General features: G+C 35.6%; 1 protein-coding gene and 1 long non-coding RNA gene across 2 annotated transcripts in view; one reads left to right on the top strand and one right to left on the bottom strand.

The window, feature by feature from the left end:
* The window catches only part of GPM6A (glycoprotein M6A), a 124,116-nt gene extending 101,308 nt beyond the window's left edge, over nt 1-22,808 (top strand). Inside the window, exons 4-7 of the mRNA XM_054825130.1 lie at nt 9,688-9,841; nt 11,994-12,070; nt 13,375-13,440; nt 20,568-22,808. Coding sequence (XP_054681105.1) covers nt 9,688-9,841; nt 11,994-12,070; nt 13,375-13,440; nt 20,568-20,720 — 450 coding nt within the window. The 3' untranslated portion in view covers nt 20,721-22,808. The remainder of the gene's footprint in view (nt 1-9,687; nt 9,842-11,993; nt 12,071-13,374; nt 13,441-20,567) is intronic.
* On the bottom strand, nt 7,829-17,148 carry LOC129206249 (uncharacterized). The gene is made up of 4 exons (XR_008577068.1): nt 16,804-17,148; nt 10,948-11,074; nt 9,656-9,859; nt 7,829-9,548 (listed from the first exon to the last, which is right to left on the bottom strand). It is a non-coding gene; the product is annotated as an uncharacterized LOC129206249 (long non-coding RNA).
* Nucleotides 22,809-23,436: the final 628 nt, after the last annotated feature.

Genomic DNA, 23,436 nt, shown 5'->3' on the forward strand with positions numbered 1-23,436 from the left:
TTTGTTATACATTTCTAGATGCTGACTGTACTTTTGATCTGTCTTATTTCTGTAATGTGGGCAGGTTGTTTTGTTTATTTTATACTTCCAGATTTTCTCACTCAGGGATATCATATTATAAAATCATTCTTTCATCTGATCATTCCTCTTCTCGCACAACTTACCATGTGCTTTACACGTAGCCCTTTTGTTGACTGCAGTATTCATTGCTTCCTTTAATAGACTGTGCCAGATATTGTAATATGCCTTGCCAGCAGCTTCTCAGCTTCGCTTGGTCTTGCCGCTCACTGAAAGAATTTTTACTGTTGGTGATGAACTGGACAAAATGTTTTTGCTTCAGGTTGTGCTATAAGCGTGTCTTTCACATCGAGGACAGAATTTTTCCTTGGTATGTAAGCTCAGTCACTAAGTAGTTTTTTAAATGAGACCATTTTCTGGAAAAGTGCTGTCATACGTTACCAAAGTGTGCTTGACCGTGGGAGCCATTACGCTTTCTCCATGGGCTTTACCTTTCTATTCTGAACCATCATAAATTGTTCAGGATGATAGCTTTATTTCCTCCAGGTTCAGATAATCCTTCTCAGTTTTAACTTGAATGCTTCATCAGATGATCAGTTTTCCATGAACCTTGTTCTCACCCGGCTGCCTTATTCTTTTTCACTGAAAATAGACATCTTACTATTTTTATAGTTATTTAAACCTGTGAATGTCACTGGCATCATCATAAAATCACATTTTTATGGTCAAAGATGTATCCTTTATCCACTCCCAATGGTTTCTAGCCTGCCTGTTTTTCAGTTCTTCCACTTAAAGTTACTATCCCCAAAATTCACAGAAACCATATACAGCTTTTTGTTCTTCATATCAACTGCATCTTCATATTGATGTCTTATAAATTCATAGTTATCATTGTACATGCTTTTTTTAATTATTTTGCTTACCCAGGAAGGAAGGAAACTTGTAAATGTATCCCCTCACTGCTTGTATCCTTTTATTTGTACATGATGATTAGCGTTCAAGTTAAAATGGTTGGACCTAGCAAACCAGAGTATTGTTATCAATACTTCTTTCAGCTGAAGAACTTTAACATTTAAGGTCACATTTTTAGAATCCCCTGGTTGATTAAAAGCCATGTTATTGATTTTCACTGTTTGGCAAGACAGCAAATGAGAAAGGAAGGTCCCTACCCCTTGATTCTCTCATAGGCATCAGGAAAGAACAAGTGTTGTTATTTTTGACAGCCAAGCACTCGCCTTGAGTGACACATCTGTTTAGAGAAGTTATAAGCATATTATTTCCGCTTTCTAGTTTAAGCTTCACTGTCTTGTTCCCAAGTATAGAGCATGCAAACTTCCTGAACAAAAACCGCAGTCTTGGCAATGCGAAAAATGTAAACAATCTTTATAACACAGTCTCTTCCCAGCTGGGTGTTATCTTTTTCTGTGTATAAAACACTTGTCATCACTGAAAATTATTAGAGTATGGATCAGTTTTTTTATAAATAGGTTATCAGCAATTTGGAAGCAAAATACTTGGAAAATGTACTGCTAGGAGCTGCCTACACTGGCGGGGAGTGGGTCATGATGGAACTGATTGTTTTTCATATTTTGTGTCTTTGCATTGAATAGTTACATGAAGCAGCAGTATTTAATGAAGTTATCTGCTTCATTTTTGTTTAAAAAAGCAGTTTTAAAACCAGTTTATTTATCTGTAATCACATTTATATACAAAACCAATAGCTTAGCTATATTCCCAGAGAGTATATCAAAGTGTTAGAAACACCATTGAAAAGGAAAACAAAGGGAGGAGGAAAACTTAGAGAATGTGAAAATATAAGCATACACATTCTGAGAAAAAGAAAATCCTATCTGGAAGATTGTAAAATTAAATAGGAAATTCTGCTGCTGTTAAATAGCAGATAAGATCCGATGGTCTCTGTAGGACTTCAGAAGCCTGTTGGACTACAAAAATGATAGTCTTGCCTGAAGGACACATAAAATAACTAATGTTAACAACTTTAAGCACCACAATGCTACAAAACCATCAACATTCTAAAGAAGATTCAGAAATAATAATAAAAAAGTATAATTGGTTCATAAGGAAGTACCAAAAAGATAAATTATAAAATCTTCAGGGAAAACCTCGTCTTGCATCAATGCAAAGCCATCTTCTTCGAACTGAGTATGTTCTGAGAGTTAGTGGATTTGTTTACAAAGCAAAGTTTCAAAAAATGAATCAATTTGTTAGAGAATCTTCTTTTTGTATTTCTGATACAGCTGTGGAACTCTCCTCCCCCACTGCTACCAGTAAATCAGTTCAGAGTAAATCAGAAAGTAAACCAGCTTTTTATAAGCATCTAAATAGTTGCAAAGCAATAGAATTCCTGAGAAGAATATTTCAGCCTTGAAATACATATGTAAAGGAAATTTTAGAAAAATGTATGTGTAGACAAAGAGCAGAAAGTAACAGTGAGAATTGCTTTTAATTTTGTAAAAATCAGTTTTTCATCCATCTAAAATGTCTGTAGAAGAAAATGTATAAAAAACCCCAAACGCAACAGTTCCATAAAATGAATGCTATAAAATTTACAATTGCGGGCGTTTAATAATTTTCGGGTAATAGATTTTAACAATCTAAGGAATGTCACATTAGCTAGTATTTAGTATGTGGATGATTTGCAGTTAGGCAAACCTGAGAAATCTGTCTCACTATGAAGAGAAATTTGGACCAGTGTTGGTGTTTTGCTTCTTTTCTTCTCGTGAAGCAGTTGATTTGAATGCAAGCCAAGAAGAATCAACCACATGACAGTAATAGCATAGCATGAAACGTATCCATGTTTCAACAAGGCTCTTGGAGCTGTGCCTAGGAATATAATATGTCAGAGAGAGAGATAGGATGAACATGTTTTGTAGAGACAATAGTAAATGTCCAACAAGTGGTTGTTGGCAATGAGAGTGATATTTTATACCAAGCAGAAAAGAATTTGTAAGTGTGTATTTTCTGTGATTCATAGTGCATTTAGTGGTAATATCAGAACATCAGTCTCTTTCTTCCAGCAGCGTTATATGTAAAATGAGATAAGTTGAAATACTTTTGCTTCATCTTCTGTTCAGGAATGAGGTGTGAATGTAGATGTTAGTTAGCAGAGAAACGAGAATGTTAGAGGAGGCCATTTGGTTGTGAGCTACTTAACTGTCCTTCTTAAATGTATTTAGATTTCATACTGTGTACAAGAAGAATACCAGGAGAGGTTGGCTAGAGTGGCAAAGGATGATCTGTAATGTATTAACCATTGATATATCCTGAGTTTAAAGACGTCTGTATATTTTTTTTCAATTTCTCATTTGACCACTTAAGAAAACAATATGATTTATTTAGATTTAAATAAATAAGAATAGTATTGCTGGTTCTAGGCAACCTAACATTTTTAATTAAGCAGCAAAGGCTGGTTTAGCTTCTGCAATGTTAAAATCCATTCCAGAGGAACTCAGTGAATTTTCCACTTGCTCTCTCTAGTATTTGCATATGGGGAACTAGACATTTAAGATGCTGTTGCGCAAAAAAACAAAAACACCCCACCCCACCCCACCCCAAACAAACAAAAAACCCCAACAAAACCAACATTGGGAAGATGTTGAAGTATTTATGTAGAGATTCTTCTGTAAAAGTGCAAAAATTGCAAAATTCTGTTAGGTGAATTCTGAACCTCCCAAAAGTAAAAAGAACTAAACACCTATAGTGTAAGAATACAGATTGTGAACAGGAATATTCACACTAATCAATAATAAAAGTTTATTGATCAAAGGAGGTTACTGACTCTGGACTGTAGATGTAAAGTAGTAGGCAGAACCCTGCCTTATAGATAATTGAATGCAAATAAACAATAAGTCTAAGTTAGGAACACATGTAGTACTTTTAAGTCTCACTTCTTGTAAACTGCAGAAAGAACTATGCGCTCTATCAATACAACTTCACCAAGAGAAAGTTCAGCATTTGAGCAAATATGTGGTGACTGCAATGAACAATTTAAAAACAGTACATAAATGTGTTTATGCAGAATGTGTGCAGGGTAAGGAGACTGTAGCATTAACTGAGAGGAATTTTCCCTAGTAAAATGGACAAGACTGGAACATTTATGAATTTCAAGTTAGGCAAAGTGCTAAAGCTAAGTAACTCTTTATTAGTATTGAAATCAAATCTATAGATGATTGAAAGGCTGAGAGAGTTGGGATTGTTCAGCCTGGAGAAAAGAAGGCTCCGGGGAGACCTTATAGCAGCCTTCCAGTACCTGAAGGGGCCTACAGGAAAGCTGGAGAGGGACTGTTTACAAGGGCATGGAGTGATAGGACGTGGGGTAATGGCCTTAAGCTGAAGGAAGGTCAATTTAGATTAGATATTAGGAAGAAATTCTTTACTGTGAAGGTGGTGAGGCACTGGAACAGGTTGCCCAGAGAGGCTGTGGCTGCCCCCTCCCTGGAAGTGTTCAAGGCCAGGCTGGATGGGGCTTTGGGCAATGTGGTCTAGTGGAGGGTGTCCCTGCCCATGGCAGGGGGGTTGGAACTAGATGATCTTTAAGTTCCCTTCCAACCCAAACCATTCTATGATTCTATGAAAGTGAATATGACGTTAGAGAGACAGGGCAATTCAGGAAAAAAATTGAAAGTATCTTCCTGTTCATGCTTCTGAGTTGCCATCAAATGTCACCCAGGGCCTTGTTCTGACGTACGATGAGGAAACTGCACCCAGAAACAGGACTACACAGCGCACTGCGGAGGTCAGGTGTTCCCATATTGCAGTGAGAGACAGCCAGGCTAACTCTAGGCTCATCTTCAGGTGAGGGGAGCACAACAGGCTTTTGGCAGGACGGAGGTACATGATCTCTGTAGATACAGGTTTGATCTCTGGCAAAAACTGTCAAAGACAATTACTGAATTTGTGAAGAGGTTTGGAAGGAACCTTTTAGACCATGAAGCTGAAAGTAGACAATGACGTTTTGTGTGTGTGTCATAGGATAATAAATCTAAACGAGATATAAACACAGCAAAGTCTACTTTTTCTCTCTGGGTTGAGAGCTCATGTCATGGAGCTCATATAAAGTAGGTATATGTTTAAATTGAGAGGAAATGTAAGTACTGAGTGGTTTGGAAGATAAAATTACATGGCAACATGAGGTTTCTGGAGTTAAGTTTTATTCAGGCACTTCTGAGTTTGTTGCTATGTTTCTATAGGTTTTTTTGGTAGTAAGTGGCAGTGTCCTTATACAGTAAAACAACTGGAGTTTGCTTTGTTTCCGTCTCAACCCATCTCTCTGTAGTAACAGTACCTTTTAGATGTGATTTCACTGTGTCCCTAGGGTCACTAAAGCAATCATACAATGTTTCTTCAGGGGTATTAAAATATTTATAACTAAAACAAGAACAGTGTTTGAAATTCAATGAATGTGCTTTTCATGGGACCAGTACCCATACATTTTAAAAAGAAAGCAGTAACAGAAATCTTGATCTAATTAAAATAGATAGGATTTGGGTAAGGTTTTCTGTGGAAACAGGTTTTCAACCAACGATGACTACCATGGAAGCTGTTGTGCTGAATACGTACCATTTCAGAACATGCTCTGAAATTTCTACTTCCTGACATTGAACTGTGCAACAGATTTTACAAAAAAATCTTTCCAGAAGGGTTGATGATATGCTTACCTTGATTATTGTTCAGGAAAATCATTACTGGCAATGAAAAGCTTATAAATCTGGCGAGAGAGTTTTGCCAGCCGTGGTGCGGGTACAAGAAATTAACTGCTACAAAGCTGAAAGATTTGGTTTGTTCAAATAGTTATCTACTTTAGCTATTTTTTCTCAATGTGAACAGAGTATTAAGTAGTGAACTTTATCATCATGATTTGGTAGACGAATTTAACTATCGCTTCCAGTTTGTTCTGGGTTTATGTGTTTGGCTTCTTACAGTGAAAATTGAACTGATCAGAGAAAGTAATTTTCACTACCAACGCAATACACAGCACACTAAAGAACAAACTGTGGTACCTCTTTAAGATGCTGTACTGCTATTTCATAAATCTTGGCTTGTCACGTAGCAGAATGCTACTTCAAAGGAGAGAGATCCCTTTGAATCTCAGGAGACTGAGTTCTGAATTTCATTCCTGGAGTGAACAGGCTCCTTAAGCGTTTCTTGTAAGATCTCTAGAGCAAAGAGGGAAGATTGTAATAGCAGAGAAAATTATCTAAAAAAAATACTTTAGTCCTTCACAATTTCATTCCATTATAACATGAATTTATAAGCTAACACATCCTATTGCTAGAAACTAATAACTTGTTGTGCAAGGTTAACCCTTCGCTTTTTACTGCCCGTACAGCAGAAAGTGTATTATTGCCCAGATCACATTTTTGTGGTTTGCTTCACTGATATCAGTGATAGCAGCTACCAAGTGATTTAATGTAGTTTTGCATTTTAGTTATTCTTACATTAAACAAAGGAAATTTATCTATTTTTCCCCATCTTTTGGTGTTATGACATGAATTTGGGCAAATCATTGGCCACTGGCTCTTCAGTTGAAAATGACCGAAAGAGGGAAAATAAAATTCTTCCTTTTCTAAAATATGTTTTTAAAATTAAATCAACATATGATTCACTTTTTCTGATATACTCAACCAAACAGATTCATGTTTTTAAAAGAGAATCCCTTCTATAAACAAGCAGGCAATTCTCTCTAAGAAGGTAGCTCTTGTGACTCCCAGCAGCCATCATCTGACAGATTTCTCCTGCTTTTATTCTATGCCCAAGGCAGATTTTTTTTTAGAGGCTAATAAGCTCTGTTGGGTTTTTTTTCCCCTCTTTGCTGCACCAATGCTTTGTATTATCTCAGTACACATTTTTAAGCAAGCTGCTCAAGCAAACAAAACTAAAGAGTGTTTCATCCCTCCTACATATCAGAAAATAAAAAGATGTTAAATAGGAATTGTAATGCTCATAGTAAGGCTGATCTTTTTCCTCCACTTGGTGGTAATCACAGAATAGGAAGATTCCAGAATCTGTGTGGAGCCCAGTCTTAAAACAGTTACTACAGTTCAGTAATATAACTATTATCAAAGATTTAGTTCTCCATTAAATTATGCATGTACTACACTGAGAGATGTACTAAATTTATTAAATATTATTTAGTTCAGAAATTCTAGAAGGAGGCTCAAAAATAAGGCCTCAGACTTACCTGTTTTTGGCAAACTCATAGAAAAAGAGCTAGGAGGCTGGTTTTACCTTTAAAATACTTCTAGAATATAGTAAACTGAGAATTTAAAGGCTGTTATTTCTTGCTCCTGCTTTAGAAAAATTGAATATAACTCTTTAGCTTGATAATAAATTAAGATCAGACATAGTATTTTAGTTGGAGATTCATAGCCCTGAAGTGAATCTACATTTCCAAGTAATTTTCCAAGTAATTATTTGTAAATGAGTGCCTGGGGTTGAACCAGATGTTGTCTCATTAGCTTTAACACTGTAATATGGGGGGGGGGGGGAAATAATGAAGGAGCAATAATGAAAAATAAATAGGAGTGTGTACAGAACAATATTTACTTGTACTGACTATTTTCTCTGCAATAAATGGAATAGAATTTCCATTATATAAAGCAACTGGCACACAGAAAAGTCTGCTGTAATATTCAACAGTGTATATTTATTCCAGACTTTGCTATCACTTTCTCTATTTTATCAGTTGTTTTTCTAGTAACTGTGATTTTGCAAAAAGTTGGAAAGGAATACAGCCATTATCTGCATGAATACATTTTCAAAAATCTTTAAATGTAAATTAGACACATCATTTTCCCTTTTAAACTAGTTTGATGTTAAGGGAAAAGTTAAAATGATTCATAACTTACAAACAGGCAGGTAAAGGTGAAGTGGTGAGTATTAAAAAAAGAAAATAATAGAAAGCAGAGACTCAATGTATTAAACAGAATACTATTCTTTGCTCCACTTTATCTTTTACTTTCCTGCATCCTTCTGAGAATTATTTTTAGTGCTACAAATTCTCCAGCTTTTCAAACAACTGCTGAAAGGCTCGTCTACCTAGGGACAATCAGGAAAATTAATCTGAATTGAATTTTAAACTGGATTAATTAAACTACATTAAATCCCTATGTAAGTACACTTCCTCAGAATTAAAATGCCTTTTATTTAATATTCTTTGGAAGTGAGTTAAAGTAAATCAAATTACGGTCTCTTTAATACTGCTTGAGACTGTCCATCCCGTAACTTCAAAGTAATAAAACTACCTCACCTAAAATTCGAACCTTTTGTTGTTTTGGATTGCTTTTCCTGATCAGGTCCACATGGACAAGCCACCCCTCTAACGATTTTTACTATCATTTACAACCCTTTTGAGTTTGACCTCATTTGATTTCCATAACTAGAATCTGTATTTATCTTAGGCTTTCCTCTTTATCACCTAATGTGAGAGATCTTATATTAAAAAAGAACTAGAAAATTTCTTCCATTTTCCCCTTATTTACTCTTTAAGGATTAATTTTTAAGCAGACTGTGGACCAGCTTATTCAACTTTCAAAAATATCCCTTATTTCTTATTCTCTGAGTCAATGTTTATTCTGTGGTAAACAGCTTAAAAAAATGTTAGTGTGCTGAAATTTCTTTCAGTCATGTGTTTAGATTTATCAGCATCTCTGAAGCCATCAAATCTTGGGGCTATTTGGTTTCAACATTTAGAGGCTGACTTATCTTCCACATTTAACCGTGTAGCATCTTCGTATCCTTTCCACAGCATAAAATGAGAAGGTAATTTGTTATTGATGAATGTGTCTGCTAGTCATCTCAAATTAGCAGCAGAGTAGTAATGTAGCATGCTTACGTATTTACAGAAGCTGGGTGTGCCAGCATAATTACTGGCCCTGAAGCAAGTAGAGTTCAATGCCTCCTACAAGCAGACTGCTCTGCTCTTGAGGCTCATGGCTAAAAAAAGAAAATGAGTCGCCTTTGGAGAACACATGTTGCAAAGCATGTAATTTAATGCATTTCTTACTAACAGAGCTAAGCACCCTGGTTTGTTTTGAATGACAAATTCCCTTGTATGTAGACCCTAAATATGCCTAAATACAGTAACAAAATGACAAATACATTGTCTCATTGGTTCAATGCAAAATGGTTCAATGCCAGTGAGGTTCTGTGGCAGCCATGGATAATGACTCGCTTGTATTAAGACCCAGATTTTAAAAGCAAAAGCAAGCAAAGCCTATAGTATTTCATTCAAATTTTTTCATCATGATTGATAGTGGAAAAAACAACCATGTGGCCTCTTGTCTTAACTATGGAGTAGTGGTGATGGGAGAGAGGGAGACGTGCTTCACGAAGCATGCAGCTGTCTGTACTTCAGATGTGGTGCTTCGCATCAATCATAGGCCCAAGAGTGACAGGAACGTGGAGTGTGCTTGCACTTCTGGAAGCGTAGCTGCTTGTTCTTCAGAAACATCATGTTAGTGCTCTGTCACTCACTCTGATCAGATCATGAATCCATTATCAGACCAAAACTGTAATTTAAATAAGGACAGAAACAGACAAAACCGGTCAGAAATGTGTTTGTTACTTCTCTGTGGTTCCTTTTTTCCAATGGAGTATCAGTTAAGTTCTGACTTACCGCTGGTTTTGTTTTCCCCTCTTTTGCTGCAGTTTATTATGCTGACATACATCTTTATGTTGGCCTGGCTTGGCGTTACAGCTTTCACTTCTCTGCCTGTTTACATGTACTTCAATCTGTGGACCATTTGCCGAAATGCCACCGTAGTAGATGGAGCTAATCTCTGCCTGGATCTTCGCCAGTATGGTATGTGAATGAAAAGCACTAAATATAAAGCAAGATTTTACAAAAGAAAGCATCACATTGATTTGCTTCCATGTGTCTGAAATGAACTGCTTCAGTGTTTCTGAAACAATCGTTACGCATCTCTTTCCATCCCTTTACCCACTAGTCAAGGCAGTATATTAGAGATGCACTGCATTTCCAGGCCTGACAAAATTGAATCAACATTGTCCCATCTTCCAGGAGTACTGAAAATTTGGCTTGGGGCTTCTGATTAGTCTCTTGTTTTGGAATTGCTGGAGCTTGTCTAAAATGGTTAATTAGTCATTTATCTGGAGAATGACTCTTTAATCCACTGGTGGGATGCTGATTTGGAGATGTGAGATCCTAGGTTATCATCTGTCTCAGCAGAGCCTAGGGGTGAATCGGGACAGGACAAGATTCATTACTTGCAAAAACTTTGATGAAGAGTGACAATACAAATAATAACACTCTAAGAGGGTGGTGGAGAGAGAGAGCCTGAACTGTGGTGGTTAGAACAAAGTGAGGATATAAACATATGTGTCTTGTGAGATATGGGAAATTTGGACAAAAGGGGGTTTGGCATCTTAAAAAGTCTGAGAATTCTTGTGTTGGTGATGATAATTCAATTCCTTTCTGCCACGAGAGTGATTTGGACCTAGATGTTCTGGCCTCAGCGCTTTCTCAGCGCACAGAGCTTTGGGTAATCATACTTTCGTCAGGCCATTCCTTGACTCTTTCTCTTATTGCCTTGGTCTAATATAAAATCACAGTATATTTTTGATTGCTGTTTTGAGATATAAAACATGCTGTATTTCTTGGGAAGTAAACAGTTGGGTTCATATTAAACATTTCACTTAACCTGAAACAAAATATTTCACATTATTATTTTCATGAGGGGAAAAAAACAACTTTTTTTTAATTTATTGATCCTCCCCAGCATAACAGGTGAGTTGAAAAAGAAATTATCTGTACAGATCTCATCAAGAGTATTCATTCTTCTATGACCTTTTATCTTGCTAATATTCATGCCTATTTTTTATTATTAGTTCTATTTACAGTGTGCATAGAACACTAAATTATATAAAATGTGTATTCTGTAAACATACCTGTTTCCTGTAAATTCAGTGTAAAAACTGTGGTTTATTAATAGAAAAGAACAGTACTGTTTTTCATGATAACCAAGTTATAGCAGTTTTCTTCAAGCTAGTCTTTGATTTAGTATCTGGACATTAGCTAAAGGAAAGAATATAGAGGATTCTAGTTATTCTTGCTAATAGAGAAACCATTATTACAATAAAATATACGTTTGGGTAATGCTTTTTATATAACTTGTGAAAGAATTTTTGTACCAGAGCAACATGTCTGAAAACAATATACAGCACATTCTCCACATGAGGGTAGGGAACACCATGGTAAGTTTATATACTGGTTGCAAATAATTTTCTGGTGTTTTGATTATTGTGCTGATCAAAATCTGGAATGAAGATATTTTCAAAAATGGCCGAAAAATTATTACCCGTGTGTTCCTACTGGGGCTTTTATTAAATAGATGTGTTAGATTTGTCATGGCTGAAATTGTCGTAGACTCATAGAATGGTTCGGGTTGGAAGGGAACTTAAAGACCATCTAGTTCCAACCCCCCTGCCATGGGCAGGGACACCCTCCACTAGACCACGTTGCCCAAAGCCCCATCCAACCTGGCCTTGAACACTTCCAGGGAGGGGGCAGCCACAGCTTCTCTGGGCAACCTGTGCCAGTGCCTCACCACCTTCACAGTAAAGAATTTCTTCCTAATATCTAATCTAAATTGACCTTCCTTCAGCTTAAGGCCATTACCCCACGTCCTATCACTCCATGCCCTTGTAAACAGTCCCTCTCCAGCTTTCCTGTAGGCCCCTTCAGGTACTGGAAGGCTGCTATAAGGTCTCCCCGGAGCCTTCTCTTCTCCAGGCTGAACAACCCCAACACTCTCAGCCTGTCCTCATAGGAGAGGTGCTCCAGCCCCCGATCATCAACAAAAAACTGATTGCATTGTTAGAAAAATTTGTGCGAAGCAGCCAAGAATTTGTATTTCTTAGCTGTTCTGGCTCATGTGAAGTAAACTGCTATGTACTAGGAATACTAAATACTGTGAATATTTATTCTGCTCCAGGTATTGTAACCATTGGAGAGGAAAAGAAGGTTTGCACCACATCAGAAAGTTTCATCAAGATGTGTGACTCTAATGAGGTGAATAAATGTGATATATTATGGATTTGCCAAAAATATTATGTTATAGTAGGAAGTAATTGATCTGTTTTCTTCTTACTCTTAATGTTCTAATTCTAGCTATAGTGATGAAATAAAATCCCAGTGGAAAAATACAGTGGGCAAGTACTTTTCCTAGTCTTTTAGCACGTACCAAATTTAGTCAGTGCAATTTGTCCAGCCACTTGTTTTCTAAATACACTAGTATTTTTTTTTCAAGAATTCCATTCTTATGTATATTTTTACTGAGATATTTTTGAAAGCTAATGCACCTGCTGCACAGTGAATAGGTCTACATAATGAATCACTGTTTGAAGATCTTATGATTACTGTTGTGACAGAAGAGTAAAGATTTCAAGTGGATTTGACCAAATCTTGAAGTGTGTTAGGATAATAACTCCTGGTACATTTTTCTTTGTAGTTTTTCCCTAAGGCAAAGCCACCTATTTCAGTGCAGCTAAGGTTTCTAGTTTTGTTTTTAACTGATCAGGGATGAAGACAGGACAAACAAAATTACATATATCTAAAACAAAAAGAGAGGCTAAAATCTTGATCCCTCTGAAGTCAGAGGGTGCTTTGCTAAATATTTCATGGGTCTTTTTTACTATGTTTGAATAAATCTTCTTAGAGTACACAATCTGCCTTTTTACCAAAACCATCTAAGAAAATGCAACCCTTGCTGTGCAGTCAACACTCAGTGGCTACTGTGTAAACCAGATCACTGAAATTAAAAACAAATGTCATAATTTGTTTGGGGTAGGGTAAGGAAGGTGGTTAACTTGGATTATTTAAGTAACCTGGTTTATATTGTATCACTATGAACAAATTTTCTTCCCAAATTTGGGAGGGAAGTAAATCAATATATGAGGATGGAAAGCTATAGCTAATGAAGGGAAATGGGGTTTTCTTAGGCTGTCTCTGCCACTAGAGAAACCACCACAAACATTTGTAGATCTTGTAAGGTAGAATTGTAACTGTTAAAAAGAAATTCTAAAAGTGTTGGACTATTTATTTTTAAATAATTGGGGGATTTAATATTTTATAATTTAAATACAATCTTTTAAAATAGAATTATGTTTTATCCCTGATATGAGTATTGTAACAAAACGGGCACAAGTACCATGTCATGTAGTGATCGATCTTTTGGAAAATGTTTTAGTAATCATTGCTTTTGTAGAAGGGTGGCACCAAGAAGGTCCTTATTTGCTCTATGTTGTTCAGATTTTTTTGTCAGTTTCTGTTGAGTGTGTCACCATGAAAGTGTCCTTCTGTGTCCCCCTTTGCAGCTAAACATGACATTCCACTTGTTCATTGTGGCACTTGCTGGAGCTGGAGCAGCAGTCATTGCTATGGTAAGCTACCCAACACTCTGTCCTCCCCTCCTCATCTGAATTGCTAGGACATTCTGGTTGTTACTTAGTATCAGTTATTCAATTTCCATAATATCACTCAATGGTATTACTAAAATATAATTCTGTAATTCAATACTCTCTCTCTCTCTTTTTTTTTTTTAATATATTGATGGATTCCCTTTGAAGTAGAAGTCATGATTAGTTTTTTAATAAAAACCCCCTTTAAGTACACGCTAAGAATTTTTACTATTCTCTTGCTGTGTTCAGACAAGTGTCTGAACTCACGTGTCTGTCTCATAACCATAGTAATACACTTTTATGATCCATGCCCTTCTGGGTATTCAGAAGCTTGCCATGCTGCTATTTTAGGAGCAGACTATTTTTCTCAGTTCTGTTCATATCTGTAAATGCATCAGTTTTTCTCTAAGGACTAATTTTGCCCCCCCTCCTTTTCTTTTTTTTTTTTTTTAATATAATGAAGATTACTTTGAATTTGATGACATTTTGCCAGTGAGAATGTTCCACTGAGAAAAAAAGTGTATGAGCTAGTGCCCTGCTCGTCTGCCATGTCTCCTTAAACGTATTTTTAGAACGGGGATTCTGTATCAGTGTAGGTTTGTATGATACACACTGGAATGGGAAATGAAATGACTGTTACTTGGTACTGATGCATTCCATAAGCGTTAGCAATGATTACTATTTCTACTGCTGCTAGTAATTTTTCATTGAATCCTAAGGCCATAATTTTTTCATTTTCCTTAGAATTACATTTATAAAAAAGAACAATCAGAGAATGTTCAATGAAGCTAGTATTCCTGTTACATTAGTGATTTTTTTTTGTTCTTCTCTGCCATTTTTTTCAGTATTACTCGACATCCTGCCAACACAGCAGAGATAACTAAATGAAAAATATATTTTTTCAATGTAATTTTGTTTTAAGACCACAAATAATAATTATAGTAGTAGAATATAATTTATATTAATAATTTAATTGATTTTCCAAACTGAGACTTTACTTCTAGCTGAAAAAATGGTGACCAAATAGTAATTACTATAATATATACATTAGTGTTAGGAAAGTATATCCAAGAGACCAGTAGTTCTCCAGTGCATTTTTTGAAGTATATTCAATAGTAATTATCAAATGCTAATTTATTCAGATAACAATTCCGCATTTCAAAGAAGAGTTTTGAATCAGAATAGCCACCGAAAGATTTTCAGGGAAAACAAACACATCTTCAATGGAAGCAAATTAAGTAGGTACATTGAGCCATGTGGTTTAAATACATGATACTTTCAATGAAGTTTTCAAAAAACCCTTCAAAGCTCACAGTACCATATCAAAGATGCCATAGATGTCTTACACGAAGCACTAATCCAGTAGGAATTCACTTTGACGACTCACATTTATTCATCTATTTTTGTAGGGTTACCCATACCCAAGTATGATTTTTATTGGATTCTGTGACTGCACAAAACAGGCATGATAACACTGACTGTTTCAACAGAAATATCAGTTGAGGACCTAATTGCTAGTAAATTTTGTAGTGTCCAAATGCTGATAAATGTATGCTTTATGAAATGTTTGCAACTGTGTAGTATATATTTAAAATTTGTAATTAAATTGTTTTTAACCTACCTTTGTGATCTGTTAAGTACCTGGTGAAGACTAGCACATTCCACTCTTTAATGGTGGTATTTCTAAAACCACCAGACCACATTTATAGGTTGAGCAGTGTCCTTACACTTGACACAGTAGCCCAAAAACTGGAGATCAGACATGAGGGGAAAGTTCAGAATTTTGTGGCTGGACATGAACATGCTAACAGATCTTCTTTCTTTAAGAGAAGTTTGCTTTCCCAAGGAAGAAGTAATTTAGGGGAGGGAAAATGAATTTTGGGTCCTGAATGTCTCATGTAGGAAGAAGAAAACATCTTTTTTTTTTTTTTTTCCCCCAGATCCTATGCTCAAGTTAGGGGAAGGTGGTAAGATATCAGCAATGGGCTAGGGTGAGGCACAAAGTGTGCAGAAGCCATTTAAGTCACTGGAGAACCAATGTCCTTCCCTATATAAGCTGTTGCAAGAATAATCACAAATATGATTTAATGAAGTTAGTCTTTCTATATATCCACAACAGTAGCAGATCTCCATGCGTGTGAAATTAAACAAGATTTCTTAACAGAAAAAATAGAGATTAAAATACCAGTCCTTTACCAAAGACAAAGCTTATGAATTTATTGCAATTTTAAAACATTACTTGCAAACCTTTACTTTAAACTAGAATAGTCCATCTGACTAAAGTAGTTAGTATTTTCTATTTATTACCAGCCAGTAATAGTAGTGCAACATCAGTGAGACTGCTGAATAACTGAATTGGTAAAATCCACTCTTTTAAATGACATTTTAAGTCATGACACTGATACACTCCTCATATGTCCTCACTTCTGGATTTGTGGATATTTGCAAGAGCCAGACTATTTAATATGGGCAGATTTCTTTAACTCTTCTAATGTCAATATTTGTGATGAAATTCACTAAAGAAATCAGCTTGTTCATAAATATTAAGACCATCTGTCACCAGGATACTTTTCATTAATCTGTATTTTAAAAATATATATTAGAAGAATGTGGTCATTTATTGCAAAAACAACAAAATATTGTTAATACTTGCAAAACCATTTGATCACAAGTCATGTTTCCCATATATACTACTGTAATCTCTCTCTTGGTCTCAGATTTGTATAAGAATAATAGAAATTTTTCACAATTCACTAGTTGCCTCTATTCTCCAAGGGACAATGCTGTTTTGGGTTTCAAGAAGAGAATTAGCCCACAAGTTAAGATTGATATATAGAAAAACTCATGTATTTTTTACAATATATGTAAGGGAAAGCTTTACTTTGCAGAGAAGGAGAATGTCAAATAGTTTGTTTTCAGAAATTACCATTCTTAGACTTCAGCCCCAGATGAAAATAACCCGATAGAATTTTTTATGTTGTAGATACTTTCTGTGAGTCTTGAGCACAGAAAAAATAGCCAGCACTTAATACTTAATTTGGACTATGTATGATTCTGAACATTACTGTTCTTTCTTATGTCTGAATGGGTAATAAATGGATACAGAAATGATCATTGAAGTAATACATATTAGGTTTACTGTTTTCAGTGTTGTGTCAGAGAGAAACAGAAGACATGACGTTCTTTAAATGTAAACTCTACCATCCCAAAGGTTTGATTGTAAGGTTATTTAAGCATCCTGCCTGTGCTGTTTTCCCAAAACCACTACAGCAAAACTGAATTATGAAATACAGTTTTCCTTCTCAAAAGTTGCCATGTGAGCAATACTCGTCAGCCTGAACTTACCCAGATGTTATGTCCTCTAAGATGGAGATGCAATCAATTCTGAAGCAAGAACAGGGGAAATGTATAAGTGGTCTAGTTTCTCTCCCCCAGTAGGCTTGTGTTCTTCTGCAGGATATTGGATGCATGGTAGGGGAAGGAAAAAAGTTATTTAGACTTCTGCCCTGCTAAGATAATGACATGTCCCAAAACGAAAACAAAAAAATTCCAAACTCTTCATAGCCTAGATGCATTTCTACAGTTGTGAAATATTGAAGAATTCTTTCACCTTATGAAGAAATCTAAGCAGGAATGTTTATAGAGTATGGAAAGACCCTGCGCTGTCTTGCATATGTCTGTAATTGAAACATCCCGAGGCAGACTGTGGAAGCTGCCCTGCTTCAATTTGAATAAGCCTTGACAGGGCCCCACTGGCTTCGAGCTATTCAGGTCGTGGAAGTGTGAAATGCAATTAGACAGCCACTTAGAGATGACCTCCTTAGTGTGACAATGTTATCTAGGAACTTGGTGTTAAACAAAAGGCAAAGGTGGTGGGACTGTTAAACATATATGTCATTGTATAACATGAGTATGTATTTGAGATTATATTCATTATATAAGCTAAAGTAGTTGTTTCCAGGAGAGTCATCCTACTCATAGTGAATGTGAACTCCAGGAGTTTTCAACAATTATCCCAGAAATTTGTTTCTGTAACTTTTTAATGAAGGGATGGGTGAAGAATGGAAATTAATGAAGGTCAGACTGTGGTCAATGTACCTTCAGAATAGTTTGCCTAATTTTTTACTAGAAGAAAAAAAGGCAAGGGAAACTGCAAGCCATTAGGTTTAAATTTGTCTCTTACTGGGTTGTTACCAAATGTTGTGTGAGGATGAGAAATGTGCCTTTTTAAAAGGTCAGGAAGATGTGAGTACACTGCTCACATACCCCCCACTTGTAGGATTCTTATGTCTACAAACTTTTTGAGGTTCATATTGTATTTTTAATTGAAATCTTACCCTCAAAGGACCGGCACTGGCATTTTCATTGGATGCAAATTGTAATTGTCTAAGATGACAGAATTATTAGGATTACCAGCCTGTTTCTTTTGATTTTTCTCAAGAGTTTTACTGTGGAGGAAATTCAAGGCATTTCATTCAGCAGAATGAGGATTCACCATTAGCGTCTCTCATTTGATCTAGAAATGCCTGATCCAGAGACTACTCATGGTGAAAGCTTTTGGAACAGCTGAGTTAGATACAAGGCATTTCTTTTTCCTGTATGCTAAATTATGACCAGGAAGTGTCCCAGAGAAACACAGTACATGCTGCCATCTCCAACACTTTCATTATCATCACAGGTTGTGCTGCTAGTGTTTGTAGAATAGATACTAAGAAACTCCTAAAGATATGTAGAAATACTACTGTCTGGTGTTTTTCCTAGAGGACAGATTCTCTGAACACTTCTTCCTATTTTATGGCTCCTCAACTCAGTCTGTATTCCTCAAAGAGGGATTAACTGGGTGAAAGTTTGCCATAACCACCAGGACGAAAAAGACACTGGAAATATTTGGCCCTTTGAAGGGTTTCACCTTGATCTTAATTATCCAGATTAAGAAATGTACATTAGTCTGCGCTAATCAACAACAGTTGCCACCAAACATTTGTGGAAAAAGCAGATATTAGCATTTCCAAAAAACAAAGAACATACTAAGTGGATTCTGTTCGTTTAGTATGAATCTAAGATAGTCATATATCTACAGCAGTCCATTATGAACAAGAGAATTTGCATAATCTCAAGGTGGTTTTCTGATTACTTTATTCCATTTTCCACTAATTAAATTCTAGTTTAGTTTCTCAATTTCTTAGGGAGGGATGGAATCTTTTTGCTTTTAGGAAATTATCTGTGGCCTCTGAGGCAGTTTATTAACATAAATTTAAGAGATGCTTTCATCTGAAAGCCCGCTGGGGGACAAATAAATGTTGAGAGAGTCCTAGAATAAACCAATTGAATACTGTTATCAAACATTTCTATTTTCTGGCTGAAAACAGAGCCAACAGAGCATGTCCTCAGGTGAGAGGAAGACAGGCTTTGAGAAGGTCAGAGTCTCCTTGCAAGCAGACCCAGCAGACTGAAGGTGTAAGACATTTGAAGTCCACCTTCAAAAGGAAAGCTTTCAAAGTCTGCAAATGTCCTGAAAGACCCAGACTTGGGAAGCCGAAGTGGACAGGAGAGCAGTGTGTTGCACCAACAGGCAGTCAAAGTAAATGGCCCCAAGCGTGCTGGCTAAGCAAACAAACTCCAAAAGGGACTGAAGGCAGATAGCAGGCAACTGGCCCTGTAGGAGGAGTTTTGAATAAAATATTTTTGGCAGTAGTTCTTTGGAGGCCTCAGCTTCATTCCTTGTATTGGTGTTGTGTTAAAATTTATCACTTGTTTGACCATTCATGGTCGCCATTGGACATCTACCAGCTGTTAAGTTCAGTCATTGGCAGCTATACCATGTGATTTTTATAAACTACTAAGCTCCATCTCAAAGGCAATTAGGGTGTTTTACATCCTCTATTTAGAAAGGAAAACATTTGCAGAACATAATTTTCCTACTGTAAAGATACCTTTCACTGACTTTGAGATTAAATTTATTGAAAGCCATGTGAAAAACTTCTGTTCATGTGACAATATTGCCAATATCCTTTAACTGGTGTTTAATCCTCAGATGTATTCATAGACATTCTGTCCTCGGCATTTGCTGACATAAATAAACCAAGCTCTTTGGGAGTATATCATCATAGCTCATCCAGTGATTTGTGTTGGCTGCAAGTGAGTCAGGTCCAATCTCCAATACTCACCAAAAAGTTGCATAATAATCGCAGGCCATGCGAGTTTATTCCCCTTCTTTTTCAGATAATTTTTTTATTTTGCTTTTGGATGGAACACTTGGAAAGCTCTTAATTTTGTTTTCTTAAAAAATAAATAAAAGTATTTTTACATATTCAAAAATTTACATGGAACATGAATATTGTTTCTGCTCAGGATGTATACAGAAGTCATCTTTTAAGATCCTACAAATCACTTTTTTTTTTTTCCTATGCGTTTTAAAGAATTACATAAATAAATTGTGGTATAAGTGAACTAAAATTACTAAAATTACTAAATTAAGTGGTGACAGGTGTGTGGCCTTTTAAGACCTCAAGTTTATTTGTAAGTATATATTTTTCAATTTTTGACAAACTTTTCCCCAATTAACTGGTTTGGACAAAATAGCTAGTTGTAGGTGAAATAAAGAAATCATGGTTAAAGGGAAAGCTAACGCTAACTTTAACAAGAAAGAGCAAATCCTTCTGTAATTTTATAAGATGTGTAATCGTAAAACTACAGATGTGTCCATGGCATATTTCTGTCTTAAGCAACTACTTTAACAAATAGTGATTCAATGGGGAAAAGTCTGAAAGAAATAACCAGAAGGCATTTTTCCACGTAGATTTGCAGACTAGCTGAAATAGTAAAGCCGGGATGATTTGTTCATTTTTTCAGTTCTTTTAATTTTTTTTTTATAACCATTGCTACCAACTGCTACTTACAGTAACAGTGACAGCTGTGAGCTGAGTAATCTGAGGATTGATGAAGCTCAAGCTTGAACTTCGCATGGTGTTGCTGTACTACTTCTTCACTTAGCAACGCTTAGTTCCTTCTGATGAAAACCCAATCTCTACCATACAGCTTTCAAGTTTGAACTTGCTCTGTTCTGACTAGCTCTGTTGGTTCCTAACGGCATGTTACCTCTCTTACAGGTCCATTATCTCATGGTCTTGTCTGCCAACTGGGCCTATGTGAAAGATGCTTGCAGAATGCAAAAATATGAGGATATTAAATCAAAGGAGGAACAAGAGCTTCATGATATTCATTCTACTCGTTCTAAAGAGCGGCTTAACGCCTACACATAAAAGAAACCTTGTCTTACTTTCTAACGTGAATGCTTTGTTGTTTAACTACAGGCCATCCAATCATTTATAAAACAATTGAAAGTGCTTCTCACAAAAGATAGTTTGGGTGACTTACATATTGCCCATGTACAATTCTTGGCTGTCTAGCACTTGGTTTCTTAATTAGTTCTTTGTCTGACCATTGTCTACCACAAAGCTCCTCTTCTGGATCCTTTTAAGCTAATTAGTTCTGCTAGATCAAGGATACTAAACTATTGTCAAATATGAATATGTGTTTGATTTTTTTAATCACTTTGTATGTGTTATGCATAACATCTTTTGCATTGTTTCTTATATGTTTTTGGAAAAAAAGTAGCTTTTTATACTTTTTAGTTTTGAGTTCAATAACTACTTTAACTACAGGTATACTTCAAAGGGACCATTGTACATGATGTACAATATATAAAGAAAACACTCTGATGACTTTCCTTTATATTTGGAAAACTTGCCAGATGGACCCTGGTCAACTTGAATGAAGGTCCTAAGAAGGTTTTAAACAATCAAAGGTGCAATTTCTAAATTTGTAATAGTGGGTAAAACAAACAAAGAAAAAAAAAAAAAAAGAAAAAAGAGAAAAAGAAAAAAAGGAAAAAAATTAAAAAGTGCTTCTTATCTTTGTTAACATTGTATTATTATTGATGTTTTTAAAGAATATTCTCTTGTTCCAAGTTCCATGGGTGATAATTCCTGTTTGTATTGTGAGCATGCAGACCGTGGTGCTAACAATGCATGGCCACTTGCCTTTTGAAGGAATTCAATACCACGGCTACCTGTTAAAGAGTTATGGTATATAGACAATTGTTAATTCAGTGATATAGTTATCCATAGTTTTTTACAGAATGATCTCTCTTTAATTCAATGATGGTTATGCTAAATTGGAGCTGTTCATGTGATGATGTAAGAAATTACTGCTTAGCTACATTTATGAAAGTAATATATCAAAAATACAGTGACCGTAGCAGTCAGATGTCTTTTTACCTGCTTTAAAAATTTAAATGGATTGCACCTGTCTGAACTGTAAAAGATATATTAAAGGAGACTTCCATAAATGTTATAGCTCGGCTTCTAGCTTTCCTACACATATTGGTTTACCTGTATTACGTTAAAGTAAGGTGAAAGACCACTACAGAGCTTATTATTTGAAAGTGTAGTAATATATTTGAACCTTTATTTTGATAGAAAATGTTATCAGAAAGATAGGTCATCTTAATTTGAAAGAATTACCTGTATCAAAAACAAAACAAAAAACCCTATTTAAGAAAAGTCAGTATTATTGGACCAAATTTGGTGGATTTTTTTTTTTTTTTTGCCTATTTCTAATGCTACAAGAATGCTGTAAAGTGTCTTTTAAAGTGATGTAGCCTGACAAGACATTTTTGTCAGTGTTAAAAATCTTAGGTAGTTTTGTGCACTTATTGGACCATTGTGAATTCTCTCTCAGTGTAAGTGCATTTCTAATAAAAGTTCTTGAGTAAAACTCTTCTTTGTACTATTACTAGTCATGCATCATCAGTAATTTTTAACAATTCTTGTAGTAAGTAGAGGGTAATATTATAGTTACTTGTGGCATGATAATGCATTAAGTAGTATTAGTTGATTGAATTTTTTTTTTCTCTTTTGCTTGTTTTGGGGTTTTTTTTTGTTGTGTTTTTGATTTGGGGTTTTGGTTTTGGGGTTTTTTTTTATACTTAGGCTGTCCTACGGGGTCAACAGTTTTCTGATAAAGTGCAGTACCGGTATCACAGTTCTGCAAAAAGTATTAGGAACCTCTTTTGGATTCTATATTGTAGTGTTTCAGTTTTGTGTCTTAAAACGTTTGTGCTGATTTTTAAAACTGTCTTTTAAACTCATGTAATGATGTTAATGCTTTTGGCTCTTCTCTGGTATTAGAGTTTGTATTTTCACAAAGAATGCTTTGTAGCAGGCATTACAATTAATCTGTTTTGTACATAAATGTGCCAACAGCTTGATGGTGGCGTTTTTGAAATGTAGAACAAAGTGCTTGCAAAAATGTAATAAACACACTTGTGTACTTTGTGTACTTATTAATTGTTCGTGTTGCGTAGGTTTTTTGGTTTTTTTTTTTCCCTATACTGGACATATCATTGTAACCAGAAACGGAGTAAGCTTGTTCCTTCTATTGTCCTTGGTATTGGAGGACTGTTCTCAGTATTATGCATTTTTTTGTACAACCTACTTTTAGATGTTCAAGGAGATAGTTCCTTTAGCAGAAATTATGAGAACAAGGAGTAAAATTTTAAAAAATATGTAATCTGGAGATCTTATATTAATTAGACAATATGTCTTTGTCAAATCCGTGACAAAAATTCTTATTGCAATGAATAATTAAAAAAAAATTCAAACTCTAAAGTGATATTCTTATCCCCTTTCATGACACAATACCCTCTGGCCTGTACCTCTACAAATCACACATAGGTAAAAGTACAGCGTGCAGCCTTCCCAGAAATTGTGCCTCAGTTATGGGTAGGTTGTTCCACCGAATTAAAACTCCTGGTCATTGCCCATGCACAGATTACTTCAAATATGTCTCTTAATCAGCATTTAGTATCAGAAATGATCTATCCTAAGAATAAAAGCGTAAAATAATTTCTAAGAGTCCAGGAAGAACAAGGTAGCATGAGCCATACTTGTTACATTTTTAACATACCAGTCAAGA

The sequence above is a fragment of the Grus americana genome, chromosome 4 (genome assembly GCF_028858705.1).
Source record: "Grus americana isolate bGruAme1 chromosome 4, bGruAme1.mat, whole genome shotgun sequence".
NCBI lineage: Eukaryota > Metazoa > Chordata > Aves > Gruiformes > Gruidae > Grus > Grus americana.